General features: G+C 38.0%; 1 protein-coding gene across 5 annotated transcripts in view; it reads left to right on the top strand.

The window, feature by feature from the left end:
- Positions 1–1,633: 1,633 nt before the first annotated feature.
- The window catches only part of LOC140305617 (phospholipid-transporting ATPase ABCA1-like), a 34,969-nt gene continuing 18,152 nt past the window's right edge, over positions 1,634–18,450 (top strand). For 2 of the 5 annotated variants that reach the window (XM_072384564.1, XM_072384561.1), the window contains exons 1-8: positions 1,634–1,791; positions 5,834–5,942; positions 6,977–7,070; positions 8,095–8,236; positions 8,465–8,583; positions 11,816–11,937; positions 13,711–13,902; positions 15,187–15,276. In XM_072384564.1, coding sequence (XP_072240665.1) covers positions 5,877–5,942; positions 6,977–7,070; positions 8,095–8,236; positions 8,465–8,583; positions 11,816–11,937; positions 13,711–13,902; positions 15,187–15,276 — 825 coding nt within the window. In that variant the 5' untranslated portion in view covers positions 1,634–1,791; positions 5,834–5,876. Of the gene's footprint in view, positions 1,796–5,263; positions 5,350–5,833; positions 5,943–6,976; positions 7,071–8,094; positions 8,237–8,464; positions 8,584–11,815; positions 11,938–13,710; positions 13,903–15,186; positions 15,277–18,450 lie in introns of those variants that run through there. The other 3 variants (XM_072384562.1, XM_072384565.1, XM_072384563.1) reach the window with 3 other exon arrangements.

Below are 18,450 nucleotides of genomic sequence, written 5' to 3'. Positions count from 1 at the left end.
ACCCGTGTTTCTGCATTCCCATGAGAAGCCCTGCACATGGTTTGCTGACCTCTCACTTCTTTGTTAGGGTGAATGATTCATGCGAAGAACAATTCAGTAGGAAGAATAATCACACGATAAATCCATTTTCTAAGCCACTCATCCTCTTCGGGGTCATGGAAGAGAAGGTCGCAGAGCTAACTCATACAGACAACAACACTAATGTTTTCGGCGAAGACAAAAAACGAGAGCGATGCCAACTTGGTGATATTTGGTTGTTTAAAATTGTAGAGTTTGTGTGCAAACGAGGAGAAACAAAACTGACTAACATAGTTTGAAGTCTGAAAATTAGTGGAAACCCCATTTCACAAATTTTGAACAGATGATGGTATATAAGCACAAAGGCCTGATTAACACTTGGCTCTGAAGCACACTATGAATTAATATGTATAGGTCTGTATCCACATATCCTGTCTGAGCACCTAACCTCTAAATCTATGTGGTTAGTTCCCAGAAATGCATTGGTCAGCACTCCCACCTCACATCAATGTGGTTCAAACCTCGCCTGGAATCTCACTGAGTGACCTTTGTGAGGGCTCTCTGTCCTTGTGTGAGTTTTCTCCGGTTTCTTCCCACAGTCCATTAACATGCATGTTAGATTAGCTAGTGATTTTATATTGGCATAGGTTTAGATGTGGGTGTGTATGTTTGTCAAGCTGAGTGTTAACCCTGTGTTGGAGTGGTGATCTGTCCTGGACGCCACTCACTGCCTATGGCCGCTGGAATAGGCTCCAGATACAGTATAGAAAACAGATCGATCGATCGATCTATCTATCTATCTATCTATCTATCTATCTATCTATCTATCTATCTATCTATCTATCTATCTATCTATCTATCTATCTATCTATCTATCTATCTATCTATCTATCTATCTATCTATCTATCTGCATAATAAAGGTACTTCATACATAAAAACAAGTGAATGTTAAAAGGATGACTAATCCATATTGTAGATGCATAATTTTGTAACTGTAGTTGGTTATGTTGGAGCTCATTCTTAAAATGGACAGTAGCTGGTAAATAATGTCATTGCAGATTAATCCGATATTTGTTTCACCTCTGCATGAATAGATGTTTTCTAAAGCTTCTGACAGTAGTGATGAATCATGTTTTAAGTGGTCTGATTTATTAACTACATTGTTATTTAATTCTTGTCAGCTGAACAGCCAAATACTAATTTCTGCTGTATAAATAAGAGTTGGTTATTCAGTCAATAACAAAACATCGTGTTTTTAAAGTTCATGCTATGTTTGAATGGAAAGATGTGTCTTTCTAAAATACAAAAAAAAAAAAAACAACCACGTCGGATAAAGGAAATATCAATAAAATAACATAAACTAATCAATTGACTTCATTGCATACCACCACTGAGAGTAATTTAATATTTCTATAGAGCCTGTTTGAGACTGTCAGTAATTGAAAAGCAGCGCAGAGCACGTATCGGGCGCCGAGGTGCCGCTGGCCCTTTAAGAGATGTTTTGCCTCCGCACGTGCTTGCCTTATATGGGAGCAGCAACAAACGGTGACCGATAGTTACCTCTGCTGCTGCTCTTCTCTGCTCCGCATCGGGCTGCGCTATAAAACCCTGCTGGAGGAGAAAAAAACAGTTTTGTCAGCTACTGAGACAGAACAACGAGGAGGACCACAACGTCAGAGGAGCGCTTCTTTTTTCATTCTTTGTGATTTGTTGAAGAAGAGGAATTTCAATTAATGAGAAGCAGGAGAGTGGATACATACAGCAAGATAAAGGTCGGTGAGTTAGGGGCTCTGTTTGGATTGTTTTTGTGAGGATTTGTGAGTTTCTTTGTTAGACAAAGAGATGTTGCCATATTACAGTTATTCTACCATCACAATGTTTCTGTACATTTGGGCCTAATACTCTTTATGTGACCCTGTGAGTGGAAAAAAATAACAGTTTTTGGTCTTGAAAGCAAATTACTGCGCTTTATTTGTGTTTGTAAAATTTCTACATTTCAACGTTGCAAACTTAACCGAACATGCAATGTGCTGAATGGACGTTATATGTTTAAGATTGTGCACTTGTCCAAGAAGAATGACAACTGCCTTTACTTTTTTTTCTCTCTCTCTGTGAACGTTAACATGTCTATTTGCACCGTGTCTGAATAGGACTAGTCTGTGGGGGGGCTCAAGGTAGCTAGAGTCACACGCAGGGCTTCCGGTGAGATATGGAAAATGTAAAAGTACACTTGTTGCAGCCTCTTTGTTTAGTCTCAAATATAAAATGTATTGATGAAAGGAACCAAAAAAAGAAAAGAAAACTGACGTCCTGTAATGTTCCTCAATCCAAATCAATGGCACAATCATGTGTAAAGTTACACAGGGGTAAGCCAGTAGCTGATTGCAAGCGTTTTCCAGTCATAGCCAGCTTTATTCTGAAGGATTATTCACTTAACTCCGTGCTTCAGTTTGTCTGAAGTGATGCTGCTGTTGGTCAGCATCTCTAAGCTGAATGACCGACAGTAACCCCAGTTCAACAGAACAATGGAACTGGGCAAAAGTCAGTCTGTCAGACGGTGACTTTTGACAGTCTGTCGTTAAAATTCGTGAGCCGCTTTTCCTCAAAAGCAACTGAAGCAATGTCCTAATTTTAATGTCTTTCACTGTTCGGTTTTTGTTTTTCTCTCACGGTGTAAGGGGTCTGCAACTACATGTGTTTTGTTATTTTAGTCATTTCAGCGACGTGAATCCCTTCAGTGAGGTTGAAACGTCGAGTAAATGCTGGTGTTTTGTTTTTACCGCGAAGCAAAAAAGAAAAGAAAAATTTGTCTTTCCCGCAAATCATCATTTTGCACGATTTTTTTTTTAATTTAATGGCCAAACTCTGCCTCCCTTTTGGTCATTTTGTCGTCTCAAGCGATCCTTCAGGTGTTTTCTGCGACCACAGAAGGCAATTAAGTTGGGATACATAATACTGTCTGAGAGTGATATAACACGTGAGTGAGAATTGATGGTAAACAAGTATAAATGGGATTTTTTTTTGCTCGTGTGTGTGTTTTCCACTAGAGGCGCACTCGCTCTGCACCATTTGGACTGTTTGTTATGAGGAGAAGATCCTCTGTTTTCTCTGCACACGACGTGTACATTTTCTACCAGAGCGTTTTATGACATCCACTTGGATAAACCCATCAAAATCAACCTGGGCTGATTGCATTAGTCCAAAAGTCATCGCTAGAATGAGGTTGATTTAGATTCAACCAAAAGATCGTTTTGGTTTTGTTTGTTTTGTTTTAATGGACAATAAACATCCTCGTGACGTATTTTCATTAGACATCAACTCCCAAATGAATTTGGAGGCAGTTTTAGGAACACAGTTTCTCGCACTAATCAAAACTATTTATCATAAAAAGATCAGTCGGAGGAGGAAAAACCGTGCGATTGCATACTTGGATGTTTATTCTCGGATATGTGATATGTTTACATATATGTGGTGTTGTCGAACCTAATTCATCTCATAGGTTTTGTTCAGCTGTTCAATTATAATTTAGAGAAAACATATAATAAGATATTGACCAAACATAATGTTGTTGATGACGTAAAGTTGTGGGACTTCACGCATATCCCCTGATTGATTTTGAAATATATACATATTTATATATATTAATATAATGGTCAACCGTGATGTCATCCGTTTCAATGAGATGACTTTCAACAAGTGCACAGCAGGCGTCTTTTTGTCTTGCAGGCACAGATGAGTATCTGCTGCTGCGCACGTTGCCATTAAATGGAGTGACTCATAGATAAAACAGATGTGCCCGTGCACCGGATAATGGGCAAGGGTCACCCTGTTTTCTGTTCATCCCAAAGTTCATGTTAGTTTTTATTGCGACATTTAAAACATTTCATTGGGTTCAGTTGAATGCGGTTTGGGATATCTGTGTGATGGGACTAACTGGTGTTTTTTTAAGACAAATACCGTTGGGCGACGTGGAGAAATGTTTTCAGCGTGTATCGGCTTTTAGGAAACTTGGATTTAGTAAATATTAACATCTGTGTTGCATTTTAGGTGTTTTTCTCGAACTTGTTGAGGCATTCTTCCCGGTATTTTGAAACACAATTTAATTCTGACACACACATTTGTAAGTGAGGATTTAGATGTGTGTGAAAATGTGTGTGTAAAAAACTGATCTTGCAGCAAATCTTTTAATAATTTTCGTCCATCAGATGTCTTGACAACTGAGATAGTGGTAAAACATGAGTAATCGTTTATTTTTGTTGTTTTTGTGTATTTTAGAAAAAAGCTGTTAAAAACTACAGGGAAGCAGCTCAATATGACAAGGATTTTTTTTAAAAACAAGTCAAATGATCAGTAGGTAACATCATGTTTGAAATGTCAGTGTGTCCTTGACATTTCTTTGCTCTCATCCTTATGTGCACGACAGCCAATCAGCTTTATTCTGTATAAAGGACATTTAGTATGATAAACTGTACGGCCTCGATTCTTTCAGCAAAGAGAATCTAGTTTTACCCCTGAGCTAATCATCAAAATTGAATGTAAGTCTCTTTTTTTGAAAGGTTTCATTTAAACTGAGTCTGGAATGTACCCAGACAGCATTTGCATTATCTCTTTATTGATTTAAGAACTCTATATGGGAGTTGGGATATATTCTGCTGGAAAAGGTGAATGTTCAGCACAACACAACACACTGATCAGGAGTCCCAGTCTTGAATGGCTGAGACCCGTAACGCCTTATTTAAGAGTTTCTATAATGGCCTTTAATGGCCCAGTGCCTTTACCAGAAAGTAAGTCTTTCAGATTTTGCTTAATATTCAGATAACAGATGCACATCATTCTGAAAAACAAAACTTTTTTTCTTAAGCTTTGTAGGTCAATGGAACGAATTGCTGGTCTGATCAGAGCATGTTGCATAAAAGGACTTTTGATTCCACAAACAGAACATGCGCAAGTCACACATGACATCACGCTTTACCAGGTTGTCGACTAAAGTTGTTTAATCAGTGGGTTGTTTTGTATAGATTAAAAAGGGAAATGCAAGCATCTATTGTGATGTTTAATCTCAACATTTACATCAAATGCAGTATTGTGTGAGTTAATGGGGTGGAATTTGTGATGATGACAGAATCGCCAAGAACTTTCACCACCGGAAACTGCCCACTCATGCTCCCAAATGAAGTGTGGCTTGACCTTTGGACAGATGAGTCTACATGAAGTAGACCTGAAATTGCAGGAGTTCGCAGCCATCCTCAGTCAGCAGTTGACTTCATTTGCGGAGTGTTGCTGGTACTTTGATCTGCTGATCTGTGTTTCACATCAGTTTTATTTAACAGGTGATTGTGTTGGTGTTGATTTGTTCTTTTTTGTTTCTTGTGGCAGCTTATTGTATTTGAGTTCTAATGATTTATTTATAAATCACTTACAAGCAGCCAGGGAAGGTTTACTGTGTTCCAGTTGGTGCCTTTTTCTTAACATTTATTTCAGTTTTCTTTCTTAAAAAATTCTCTCTTACCTTAGATTGTTTTTCATTCCTTACTGTGACACGATGAGCTGGACGTTACAGCCATATTTGGCGCAGTTGCATGTCATCGGTTACGGTTCTCTGAAGTGGCCTCTTTCTGTTCTGTTTTCAGATCAGTTTTGTGCGACAGTGTATGTGAGAATTCCTTTCAAATTGTTTCCACCACAGTGGAACCACAGTTTTTTTTTTCAGGGGTAGTTGGTTTAATCACTGGCTTTTTCACAGATGCTAACTTTGCCCTGCATGTATCTGTGATTGTTGCAGCAGCTGATCCTGTTTTTTGGGGTTTATTTTAGTGAGGAGCTGGAGTGTTCTCAGTGAGGCTGGGAAGACGGCAACATGGCAGTCTCCACTCAACTGGGTTTACTGCTATGGAAGAACTTCACCTACCGACGGAGACAGACTGTAAGTAGGAGTGTTTCTTAATCCCTGACAAGAACAATGGACCGAATGAGTTTTTTAAAATAGATTATTAGTCCTGAACACCACTCATCTTTTCTCTTTAGTCTCTTAGCAATGCTAATAATGCAGTTTAAGTATTTTTGAGATAAGTCCCATGTTGTCAGTGGGTTTACTTTGAATCAGAGATTTCTTTCTAAAACCACATCCATGTAGCCATGAAGGCATTGCAGGCTTACTAATACACATTGGTCTCACAAGTCTCACAAGCTTACAACAATGGCGATGATGTAACTGTCCTCTGAGCTACTTGTATTGAAAAGTCTTACGGTTAACAGATCACTGTGAGTCAGTCAAAGATATGATGGTGACACATTTATATGTCAGATCTGTGAGCTAGTTAATATCCTGTATTGGTTGATGTCCACAAGCTCAAACAAATGCAAATTAAATTCAGTCTGGAACTCAAGCATAGTGCTTCTTTTTATGTGGGGAGGCTCATCTGCATACAATTAGGCCATTTGTCCATCAAGCTGAAGCAGCTCTTCAAAGTGACAGCTGGGGCTGCTTGACTTTCAGTCCAGTTACTTCCAACAAAGGGTTACAGTGCATTTTATTAGACACTGGCTTTATTCTTTACTGCACGTCTGCCATGTTCCTTCACGCTGAGACAGAGGCAGCTGAAGCAAAGAGGCCATATGGAGCAGATGGAAAAAACCCATAGTCCTTTAAACCAAGCAGACGTTCCTCTGTCTTCTCACTCTGCCTCCCCTAATTAAACCATGTACTTTACCCAGACTTTACACAGACTCATGGTGAGATTACTGTTTGCAAAAGAAAAACAGCCGACTGTTCTCTTCATACTTGCAAACACTCAAAACGATATCTTTCTTCTAAAGCACCAGAAACATTAATAAGTGAACTGTTAAAAGATAGCACAAAAGAAAAAAAATTTTAAGGGATGATTAAATCATCTATTGTATGTGTTTTATGTTTTAAGAATGTTTGATTAACCTCTGTCTTCTTCCTTTATTCTTTAGGTCCAGCTGCTGATTGAGATCATCTGGCCCCTGTTCATCTTTTTCATCCTGATATCAGTCCGAATATATTATCCACCCTATGAACAACATGAATGTACGTTATTTCATCACACCAATTTTTTTACAATGGAGTAAATATAATGCTTTGATATTTTAAAAACCAAAACCAAGAAATTACAAGATATTTTGTCTATATTTTTTTCTGAATTTTGAATAGGCAGTGAGATTGTTATTCATCCTACTTTCCTTGTACAAAGTCTATTTTAAGACATAGTATTTGCTACTTTGTTCTTGGAAAGATCAGCATGTTACTGACACAAGGTCCATGTTATTGACACAGTAGGATTTATTGGGTTAGTCAATATTTGCTTGAACTAAATCTAAATGAATCTGTGATAGGACCTCCAGCTTGTCAAAAAGGGAGTTACAAAGTCTTTTATTGTGCAGCTAGTTTCACAACTGTTGCCAGGTAAAAAATCAATAAGATTGTGATTAGTAAAACTAGATTTACAAAGTGTTGAAAGGTCACTGCAGTTGTATGCTTGTTCTGACTTGCAGCTTCTGCTTTTGAACAAATCAAGTTTAATGCTGTAATTACAACAAGCTTGAATTCAATGGTTTTATTGACCACCATATCATTTTACCTCTCGCAAACATAACCTAGTAAACTCAAAAGAAGTGGGTCATCTCCCTGACCCTCCTCATGTCCTCTGAGCTTATCATTTTAGTATGATTGCTGGTTATTCTCAGCATCACAGCAAGTGGCAGAGATATCTACTGACTACTGTTTCAATGAATTGTAAAGATAAAGTCAACCCTTTCTAATTCCTATTTCAAAGGCAGTTTTACAGTGGTTTACTGTGTAAGTTATTGTTTATTTGAGATGCTATTTTCTTTACTAGTTGCAAATGGTCACCAGTTTTGTGGAAATCCTTAAAATATTTTTATTTTAACGTTTTTTTGTACAAACAACAAAACAACAATAACTTAGCATTCAACTAATTTGCACAAATGACAGATATCTTATTATTTTTTAGTAGGTGGTGTGTTTAAAATGTTATTTCCCTAACATTTTTTACATATGGCTCATCATGGAAATGGTGTGCTTATTTTTCCAGGCCACTTCCCCAACAAGGCCATGCCCTCAGCAGGCACCTTGCCCTGGGTACAAGGTATCATCTGTAACGCCAACAACCCCTGCTTTCGGAATCCTACCCCTGGAGAGAGTCCTGGTGTGGTGGGGAATTTTAATGACTCTATGTGAGTAACATGGTCATGGATTAATAGTTACACAAAGGCATTTCTGTTTTGTGTAGTTTTGCATTAAAATGACACCATTGTAAGAGCTTATCAACATACGAATTTTGATTTTTTTCACAAACTGTATTTTCTTACAAAACAGAAAAATGTGATAGCCCCTAGTACTGTTAACCTTTGTGAAAAGTGCATCTGATTGTGTTTTTCTTATCTCTCTGCCAACATAATCAGAATCTCCCGCTTGTTCAATGATGCCAAGAAGATCCTGCTTTACTCTCAGAACGATAAGAGCTATGAAGGCTACAAAGGACTGTTGAGGGCCCTCAGAAAGCTTCAGAAGAACTCTGCTCGTAAGGACACACCTTTAGTTTTCTTCTCGTTGTGTCTTATTTTAGGTGTTTGACTGATTGATCAGTGATTTTAATCCAATATGTTTGAATTAAAAAAATGAATGGACATTCAATCAGTTAAAAGCAAATGTAGCATATGTCACTGCAAACAAATAAGAATATGTTGAACAAAGATACAATGGTTTTATTGTGTGGCAGATTCATATTTTTAGAATAACATCCTGTTGAATACCTCACAGTGTGTTGACTCAGAGGACGTGATGGGAGTAATCTCTCCTTCTGAATGCTCAAGGACAACCCAGACAAAAAGAAAAATATAAATGTGATAATAATATGCAAACAACATTATATAAAAAAGGGGGCAGTCAGAGATACGTGGTGTTTCAGGACAGCTATGATTCAGTGACAGACCTTTGTTAATTGCTAAAGTCAAATTAGAGCATCTAATTAAACTGGTTCTTTAGTGTTGCACCAGTTTTTCTCTCACAATCTTGTGACAATCAGTTTATTCAGTTAAAAGTTTAAAGATTTAGCAGAATTTTGTGTAAGACCATAATTAAATAATTAATTCCATATGGAGCATCTTGAGTCTGCCATCAGAAATTAGGCAACAAAAGAAGCAGAACAGTCAAAGACTTTTTTGTTTTAGCAAATGTCAGCTCTGTTAGCTCAGAGCTCAGTCATTATGCAATGAGTTCCTCAAAGCTAAGCAAGGTTAAAAAAAAAAGAAGTACAGAGAAAGAACACTTCTTAGTAAATAAGGATAACATGTTCTTTCATTTCTCAATTCTAAAGTAGGGTCTGGGAAATGCTCTTTGAATTTGTATCCTTGCTTTCTTCAGTAAAATGAGACGCCAGTGATATTGTCTTCCTCCTATTTACTGTCAGTGGGCCTTTTCATTTAAAATAAAATGAACTGTGCACCACATCTCTGCATCTATTTCATTCAGCCTCTGTTGTTGTTTAGACACTGCTTCTGTGTATCTATTGACTTCATCACAGTTGAGTTTTCAGTCCACAGTGGTTTGATAGTGTTCAGTCTCATACTCCTCTCTGTATTTGTCTTTAATCTGCAAGAGACAGTCATGTATGATACAGCAGTTAGGAAAACAGAGCTTCTGCTGCAGAATGAGGCTCTTCAAATAACATCTTGGATCAAAGAGCTGAGGGTGAAGCCCCTCACGTGTTGGTTAATAATTCAGCATTTGGCAGGGTCAGCGAATGAGATTTAAACTGATAAGGAAGGGGGCTGTGAGGTGGTGTCGGGAGCTATGAGTTATTTTCCCTTAGATAAACTAGACATTTCAAGAGAAATTTTAACATTTAAAAAAACAGAGTTAGGAAATATTTTCAAAAGTTCAAAACCTTTTTCTTAATATACCACAAAAATGGATAAAGAGAGTATCCCTAAACAGTCAAATGAATGTGATTTGATACTTAGTTCAAGTGCAAGTATCTTTTTAATATTTGTCTTATTACAGAAATTAAGCTTAAAGTAAAACTGATTAATAAAGAAGAACATTTCTTTTGGCACTATTTAGAGCTTTCATCCATTTTATGTTTCTGGTTTTCTTTAATCTGCAAGAAACAAAGCAGTGATGTTTTTTTCAGAAAGCACATTAATCAGAATGGTCCTTATCCATCATGCAACGATTAACTGAGTAAATTTAGCTGCTACGAGTCAATCATCTTTTATTTATCTGAGTGTGACATCTCTTGTCATTCAGGAATGTTTAAGGTTCTGAGACAAGTTGCGGCAGATTTGGAAATATGCCTTTCCAAATAAAATGCACACAAATTTAACACCATTGCACATCTAATCTGGTGTGTTCTCAAGGGTTTTCAGGTGCAATGTTGTGGAAGCTGTGACTTTCTACTGGGACATAGATTAGACATAATTAGTACTCCCTGGTTGTTAACCACTGAGAGTTGATGTCATATACATACACACAGAGGTAGGCACAGGCACACAGGTACACATGCACAGGTACATATGGAGACTAGGATCAATAACAATGTATGTATAATGCGCAATCTTACCCCATAGATAGCACTCTTGTGCTGAGAATTGCATGCAGTAAGTGGAGGGCAACACATGTGTCTTCTAAACAGAAAGAAACACACTGTTCTCTTTCACTTCCTCCCAAGGGATGTTTGGTGGAAGCAAAGTGTTTCCTGTGAGTGCATGTGAGTTTGTGAATGCCATTTGATAGTTATAAAGATTTGTAGAGCAAGATTTAGAGCAAGATTTGGTAGGGTTGAAGAGAACAGCAGATGATAGACAGCAATAGTCAAAAGATATTTCAAAACAAAAAATGCATCTTTAAAATTTGACACAATAAGTTGTGAACAGATAAAGTACAAATAGAACAGAGTTGGATGAAGAGGGCAGTCAGAGCATTAATCAGTTTGTTCTTTGTAAACATGAATTTATGTTTGGGATAAAGGGCAGTAAAGGAATGTGTAAACCAATCTCCTTAGAGCAGGAAATTAGTGATTAAATTGTTGGTTAAGTTGGATACATCTTGTTATGCTAGAAAAAAGAAGACAGCTACACCCGCTGCACTTCTGACAGCCTGTGGGCTGCAGGACGTATTCCTTTTGTTGGAGTGAAATTTGAACACAAATCTATGTAAGGTAGAGAACAAATTTAGGAAGGAAGCAAGTTTGAAACACAGTGGAGGCACTATCTGGACCAAAGTTTAACAACCTGTAGTAACCCCTGCTGACTATAAGATTTAGCTGAGGAGAAGCGAGAACTGTGTGTGCGTGTGTGTGCGTGTGTGTCACTGCCTGTAACCACACAGCTGACTAAGGCCGGATTCAGAAATGGTTTGACTTCTTTGGAATGCAGCAAAATACAAAGAGCTTTCACAGCGCAGAGAACACTGTGTTTGGGGTTGTACACTTATCAGTATTCAGATACTAGGTGTGATTTGGACTCAGTAATTCCATTTACACATTAATTTGATATATTCTGTGTATGTAAGAATGCAAACTTCCAAACACATTATCTTAAGCTGCCAGCTCCCAAATGTACATTTCAGATAATGCCTGAGTCCATCTCATGGCAAGCTGATGTTGTATGTATACTGTTCTCTAACATTTGGTATATTGCTCCCGACCAAGACTGAGCTACAGTATATCATCCTGTGAATCAAACAAAAATAAAAACATATTTTGGTGGGAGGGGTTTTGTTATTTACAGGTTGTTTGTCTTTTTCTTTTTCAGGTTTCAAGTTGAAGGACTTTTTGCAAGACAATGAGACCCTTTCCCACTTTCTGCACCACAATGCATCCCTTCCTCACCACGCTGTGAGCCACATTGTCGAGGCTGACGTCAACTTGGAGAATGTAAGATACAGCGTTACAGTCCTCAGACTTTTTTGATGATCCTGTTTACTTCACAGCTTATTTGTTTTGTACTTCTCACATATGAGATAGTCGTACTCCCCCGGCCACAGCCACAGCACTTCTGCATAAATTTAATGACCTTGGCTTCACAGTCTCTGTTGGACCACAGGATTCTGCTGTAGCAAAGCTAAGCCCTTAATACCCAGGAGAAAAACCACCGTGGGTGGGGGGGTGGGTTGGTGTGGAGGCTATCGGGCAGTGGCCCCTCTCCCATCTGTCCTTTCAGTATATTTGTTTAGTGGATGGATATGATTTATAGTAACTATTATTTTTTCTCTCAGCACAGTTTCTGTTATTATTACCTCCTTCTCGTTTAATTCCATCCATCTATCTCTGTGCACTCGTTTTCTTTCATCTGATAAGATAAGATCTGTTTCTCAACAACCCCCTGCACATGGTAATTCCCAAACATACAATCGTACACGCAAAACGTGTCATCTTCCATTCAAAATAAATATGTTTGTATAACTCCATCTCTTAAACTAAGACTGATTCTGCTACACAAAGTCTACGTCAACAACAGCTCCAACCCAGCCCCTCACATCATCCCTGCTTTGCAGTTCTGAGGCTGGAGTCACATGACTGCTCCTCTTCACCCCTCCCCTCCCCACATTTTTCCTCACGTGCAGGGACAGAGACTCAAAGTCAAAAACACGTTACATGTGACTCTGCACAGCTCGCCCCCTGCTCCCCCCACATCCATTGATCAGAGAGGTCTTTTAGACCACGGACATCATAAAGAACATTATTTCAACAAAGAAATTTATGGGACACTTAACATTGCTGCACCCTTTGCGTATACAATACCAGACCAACACAGATAGAAAGAGATAAGATTGAAATGACATCTCAAAGGAATATTAAGTATTTAATTCTGTGTAACGATTAGAAGGATTCCCAAAGCTCCAGAATGACCACTCTAAGCCTTAATGTTTTTCCAGTTAGAAGAATATCAGATTTAACTGTGTGCGGACACTGTTGCAGTCTAAAAAACATGATGTCTTAGCACAGAATGGTCAAGGATATTTAGAGTCACGTGCGCAAACTCGTCTTGACTCCATCACAGCCCCTGAATGCTCTAATGTCCCAGAAAAGGACCTTTCGTTACTCCACCTTTGTGGGTGTAGCTGCTTTTCTTCCTCCAAAAACAATATTACACCATTCAAAGAATGAAGAAGGGATTTAAAAAAAACAGAGCAATATTTTTAAAAAGCCTTGACCCAAGTAAGCTTCTCTGATTAAAGTCTATTGTTTGTCAAAAAGGTTTTCAGAAGATGTGCTCGGCATTTCCCAGATTAGACATTTCTTAAATTCATTATTACACAGTGATAGCTTTCTGATAAGTTTCGTTCTCTTGGCCAATTCTTAGAATTGTAATTGTTTTTTTTCTTTTTTTCAAGGGGGAACTAATACAATCTCAAATATTCAAGAACAACCTCCAATAAAACTTCGTGTTGAAACACAATCTGTAGTTTTTGACATAACTCATGTTTTATGATATTTGTATGCCTAAAAAGTAAAGTAAAATGTCAGCTGTATCTTTTCTTAATAGTATTTTTTAACCATTATCTTGCAGGATGCTCTGCTCTTTTTGTTTCTGGTGTCCTAAAAAAAGCACATTGTTTAAACTATCCTGCATATCTGTAAATGTGCTTTTCATAATCCTCTGAATCCCCGTTTTCCCTTTTTTATCTTTCAATTCTGATTGTTTAGGTGCTCACAAAAGGTTTTGGATTCCACCTTAGAGACCTCTGCAACACCACACCTCTGGAAGAGTTTGTCCACATTGCAGATCGCAACGTGTCGCTTTTGACTCAAGAAATAATTTGCAAATCATCCAGTGACTGGTTGAACAATGCTCAGAGCCACTTTCTCGCAAACCTGGACTTTCTGAAACCCATTCGGGTAAGTCTGATAAGTTGTCTTGCAGTCATATCTTGTGTATCTTGATTTTGACACCCCCCAAAAACCCATCTTTTTCTTTTAATAACTGGAATTATTTACCCTGACACTCAGTGAATGAGCTATTGGCAGTGAATTTATTTGTGGCTAAATCAGTCTTTTTATCTTCACTTTAAGATAAATATCTGATTCCTTGGACTTTTCTCCTCTGTAAACAAATTTTATCTGTATGCTTTGTTGTCTTTCCCCACATTTCTTACCTCCTCCCTTCCGTGTTCTGCACTGTGTCTCCTCTGGTTGCACGTTCTCAAACATTCCTGCCCCTTCGCATAAAACCTATGACCTAAATGTGACTCACGATAGGGAAGGAAGGCAAGAGGAGAACAAAACATTTTGTATTTCAGAGCAATAAACAACACAGGAGAGATAGAAAAAAAAATCACCACTGTTTTAAAGATAAATTAATACAGCTTTTTTGCCATTGGAGAGTAGAGAAGGTGGTGTCTTGCCTCTCATCTTATTAATTTGACAATAAGCTAAATCACTGGCTCATTTACTGATCACCTGATTCACCCAAAAATATATGTTGTCCTCCAAAAGAGTCCAAATTTAGCGAAACACTGACGCTGTAGTGGAAATTCTTTCCAATACTGACAAAACAGGATGAAACGTGGTAATAAAAACTCTTTCATATATCAGTTTTGTCCCACCTTTCCCCTGTGTGTGTACATGTTTATCAGGAGGAGGGAGAAAAATCATTAGGAAAAGAAAAATGGAATGGACCAATGTGTCTTTCTCTTTTTCCTAGAGGACCGTTCTCTCCTCAGCGTCACTTGTGCTTTATCAAATGTCAGACATTCCAGCAGCTGACAACTTAGTGTGATAGATGAGAACACTCGAGCGCTCACTCTATCTCTCGCTCTCTCTCACACACACACACACACATATTCTGGAACAGCAGTTTGATGGACAGAAATACAAGAGTTTGAGCCTTGTTGACTTATTGTTCTATCTTGGCTCCCATTTTCCCTGTTGGATCCCAGAATCATTAATTTCTGTCCTTCTTCAGCTCTATTTTTTTTTTTTTTAAAAAACAAGAAAATGTTCAAAGTAAAACTCCATCTTTGGAGAAGTTTCAGAGTAGATACTAAAATGAAAAAAAACTGCATATATTGGAATAAATATTAATGAGTCAGAAGTGCGAGTCTCATATCCTACGTTTCCTTAATTGTGTACACAAGCTTGAAAATCTCTTCAACATACTAATAATGCTCTATAATTTGACAGAGGGATGTGAGGTCAGACCCCAAGGTCGTTCAAGAGGTCTCAGCTGCAACCGACAATCTTCTGGAGAGCTTGGGAGCGCTGGCCGTGGAGGTAAATGAACAACACTAATATGCAGGGAATGCAAGGCACACATGATGTATCTGGTACAAACAGGATTTCTGAAGTATTTGCATTCAAAGTTCACCGGTCATGTTTGTGAACGAAATCAATTCTTACCAAGAATTTGGTCTCGAAGTTGTTGAATCTATTGCACATAGAGGTAGAAGTGCAAGTTAGGGCCCTTAAGGTCAGGGCTATATAGACTATATTAACACAGATATGCATATACACCAATTAAGATTTTCATGGAATTTCAAATCATATTTTTTAGTTTTCAGCCACACTGATAAAGGCTTTCTAACGCTGCTCTGCTCTCCTCTGAAGTTGATAACTAAAAAAAAAAAAAAGACCTGGCTTAGTCAGCAACCCGATGCGCCATCCTAACTATTTTGCAAACGCAAAAACAGTACAGGATCACATGCATTCACACTCATACATATGCCTGACCTAAGCTAATGTAACTCAGTCAGAGCTGCTGGAATGCTGGGAGAAAGGAGAGAAGCAGCAGCTGGTTGTGCCTGCTCATACAAACACAACACAACTCCCTTTCTCTCAGGCTCAAGCTCTGCTGTGTTGGCAAAACATACTGACCCAGCTGTGTATGTGTCCGCTTTAGTTTTCTGTCAAAGCAGCTTTGGAATTTTAAGTGAACTGGCATTATTGCGTAGATTTTTTTTTTCCTTTGCCAGCCTCTGTGCTAGAGGATACAAACAAAAAGCAAAAAAATATTAACCTGAATCCTTTCTTGCATAACTGCATGATTGTTGACATTTGAGGTATGCCATAGTGGCATATTCAGCGAAAAAGAGCAACTAGCATAGAGCAGCTGGCACTCAAGCACTGACATTTTGTTGCAAACAAAAAACAGCTGCTAGAGTGGAGAAATGTACCCACATCACCTCTGTTGTCAGTGTTTCAGTTCAAGGTTTTAAACTGTCAGAAAACAAAAGAAACTGCATCAGTGATATCAGTGGGAGTGTATTTTTCATATTGTCACTCATGTGACTAGCCTTGGTCTCTGATTATGTAAATAATACACCATGATGTGTGGATATGTGGAAAGGAGCCGGTTAAACGGGTATTGTGGCAGTTTGAACTAACGTGTGGTTGTAATTTAGCTTGCTTACCAACAAGCTTTTCTTCACTGGATTTACGTAATTGATGAATAAATAGATAAATTATTAGATAAAGATTTGAGCTGTTAAAGCTCTCATTCTCAGGCTTTTAGCATTTATTCTAAAGCCTCTACTAGATTGGTGCTAATTTTGGAAAAGGAGGTAGAGATTTTACCTCCCTGAAAAAACTGATAAATGCATATATTTGGGAATAATTCATTTTTAATTATTGCCATCGTGTGAGATGGATACATAAGACACTTATCCATATTTTTTTTTGTTTTTTTGCCTTAAATAGTGAAGCTTGACAAAATGTGGGAGAAAGCATGTCAGCATGAAGAAATCTCCAGCCTGATATCTGACTGATAGCTCAATCAGTCTTTAATTCATCTAACCCTTAAACACATATCAGTTCACATAAGACCATGGCCTTCATCGCTCACAGTCTTTGTAATTAGTGTCTCTGCAGATGCTCATTAAAATGTTATGCATGATATTTGTATACTTCCATTGTTGTATATTTAAGTATGTTTTTCTCTTGCTCTGAGAAATTTGTGGTTTCATTTTCTAAAATAGGTTTGCATTATTATAGAAGGGAAACACATATATAAATAACACATGCAAACTAATTTAAAGTTTTAGAATATTGAGGTCACAGTCTGATATGCTCACATTCACAATTAATTTGTGTCTGGCCTCTGAGCTGCTCTGAGCTAAATAGCTGTGTGCTTGAGCTGAAACTTGAACTGTAGTAACCTCATACCAGCTCTGCTGTCAGGTTACTTAAGGGCGATCCTCTCCTCCTGCATGTATGTCTGTGTGTGTATGTGTGCATGCACCTTGATGTGTGTGCGTATTAATCACCTGGTCACCCAAGTTAACAAGGACACTAGCCCTCTCGGGAATGACACATTTACTAAGTCTTACAGTATGATTTTCAGTGCATTCACTCACACAGACCTACTAACTCTCATTTTGGCAGGCACACACAGTGGTATAAAAAAAGTGCTGCAAATATAGCTTCTTTGTGGTTGCCATTTTCACATCAGTAAAGTGCCAAAGAGAAAAGTTTATGTCATGAGGAGAGGGAAGCATATATGATCAAACTTGAAAAGCCTGGGACCTTTTTAATGCATGAATGCACATTGACAGTTCCTCAAAACAAACAGTGAGCTCAACGTTGCATATACACTATGACTTAATATTTCTCCAAGATCTTTGCACATGAAAGAGCAGGAAAACATGTGACAGCTGATGTGGCTGCAAGCTCAACTGCAAGGTAACCACATACAGGAGCAACAGTGCTTTCAGTCTCACTTTCTCCTGATCTGAAACTGGTGTTGAATATTTGACTGATTTGAAAAGGGCAATATAAAAATTGTATGTTTTTAACTGGACAAAAGTAGTTTTCAAATTGCAGCTGTTTTAGACGACTGGGAAAACAGTGTTCTTTGTTCTGAAACAACCAGGATCTACTGAGTGTTTGTGTACCATGTCTGTCTATGTTTGAGCATGCATTTGTGTTTTATGTCAACGCTCTAATTATGGAGCCTGTGGAGGTTTGTCTGCAAGCAGAACGACCGAGAGTAACCTTTCTTTGTTCTCGTGCCTTCCTCTGTTTTCAGTGCTCATTTCCACTTCATATTTCAGTGCAACTTTTCACACAATTTTCTCTTTCTTTCTTTCTTTCTTTCTTTCTTTCTTTCTTTCTTTCTTTCTTTCTTTCTTTCTTTCTTTCTTTCTTTCTTTCTTTCTTTCTTTCTTTCTTTCTTTCTTTCTTTCTTTCTTTCTTTCTTTCTTTCTTTCTTTCTTTCTTTCATTTTTTCATCTGTTCATTACATTGCTCGTTCTTACTTCTCAACTTTAGCTTATCATAAATAAGTCTGACCTCCTCAGCCTTTCTCCTTCACCCACAATGTTTTACTTGCATAAGAATCATGAACCCCTGCTTTCGGTTCCTTTCCAGTCACAAGTTGGTGACATAATTGCATGTTTATTTGACCAGTTTGGAAAAGGTTCTTGGGAACTTGTGCCAACTTGTCTCTTGACC

This window comes from Leuresthes tenuis, unplaced genomic scaffold (assembly GCF_036924035.1).
Source record: "Leuresthes tenuis unplaced genomic scaffold, fLeuTen1.0.hap1 SCAF_4, whole genome shotgun sequence".
Taxonomy (NCBI): Eukaryota; Metazoa; Chordata; class Actinopteri; order Atheriniformes; family Atherinopsidae; genus Leuresthes; species Leuresthes tenuis.
The sequence above is the reverse complement of the archived record's forward strand: the minus strand, read 5'-3'. Positions and strand labels throughout refer to the sequence as shown.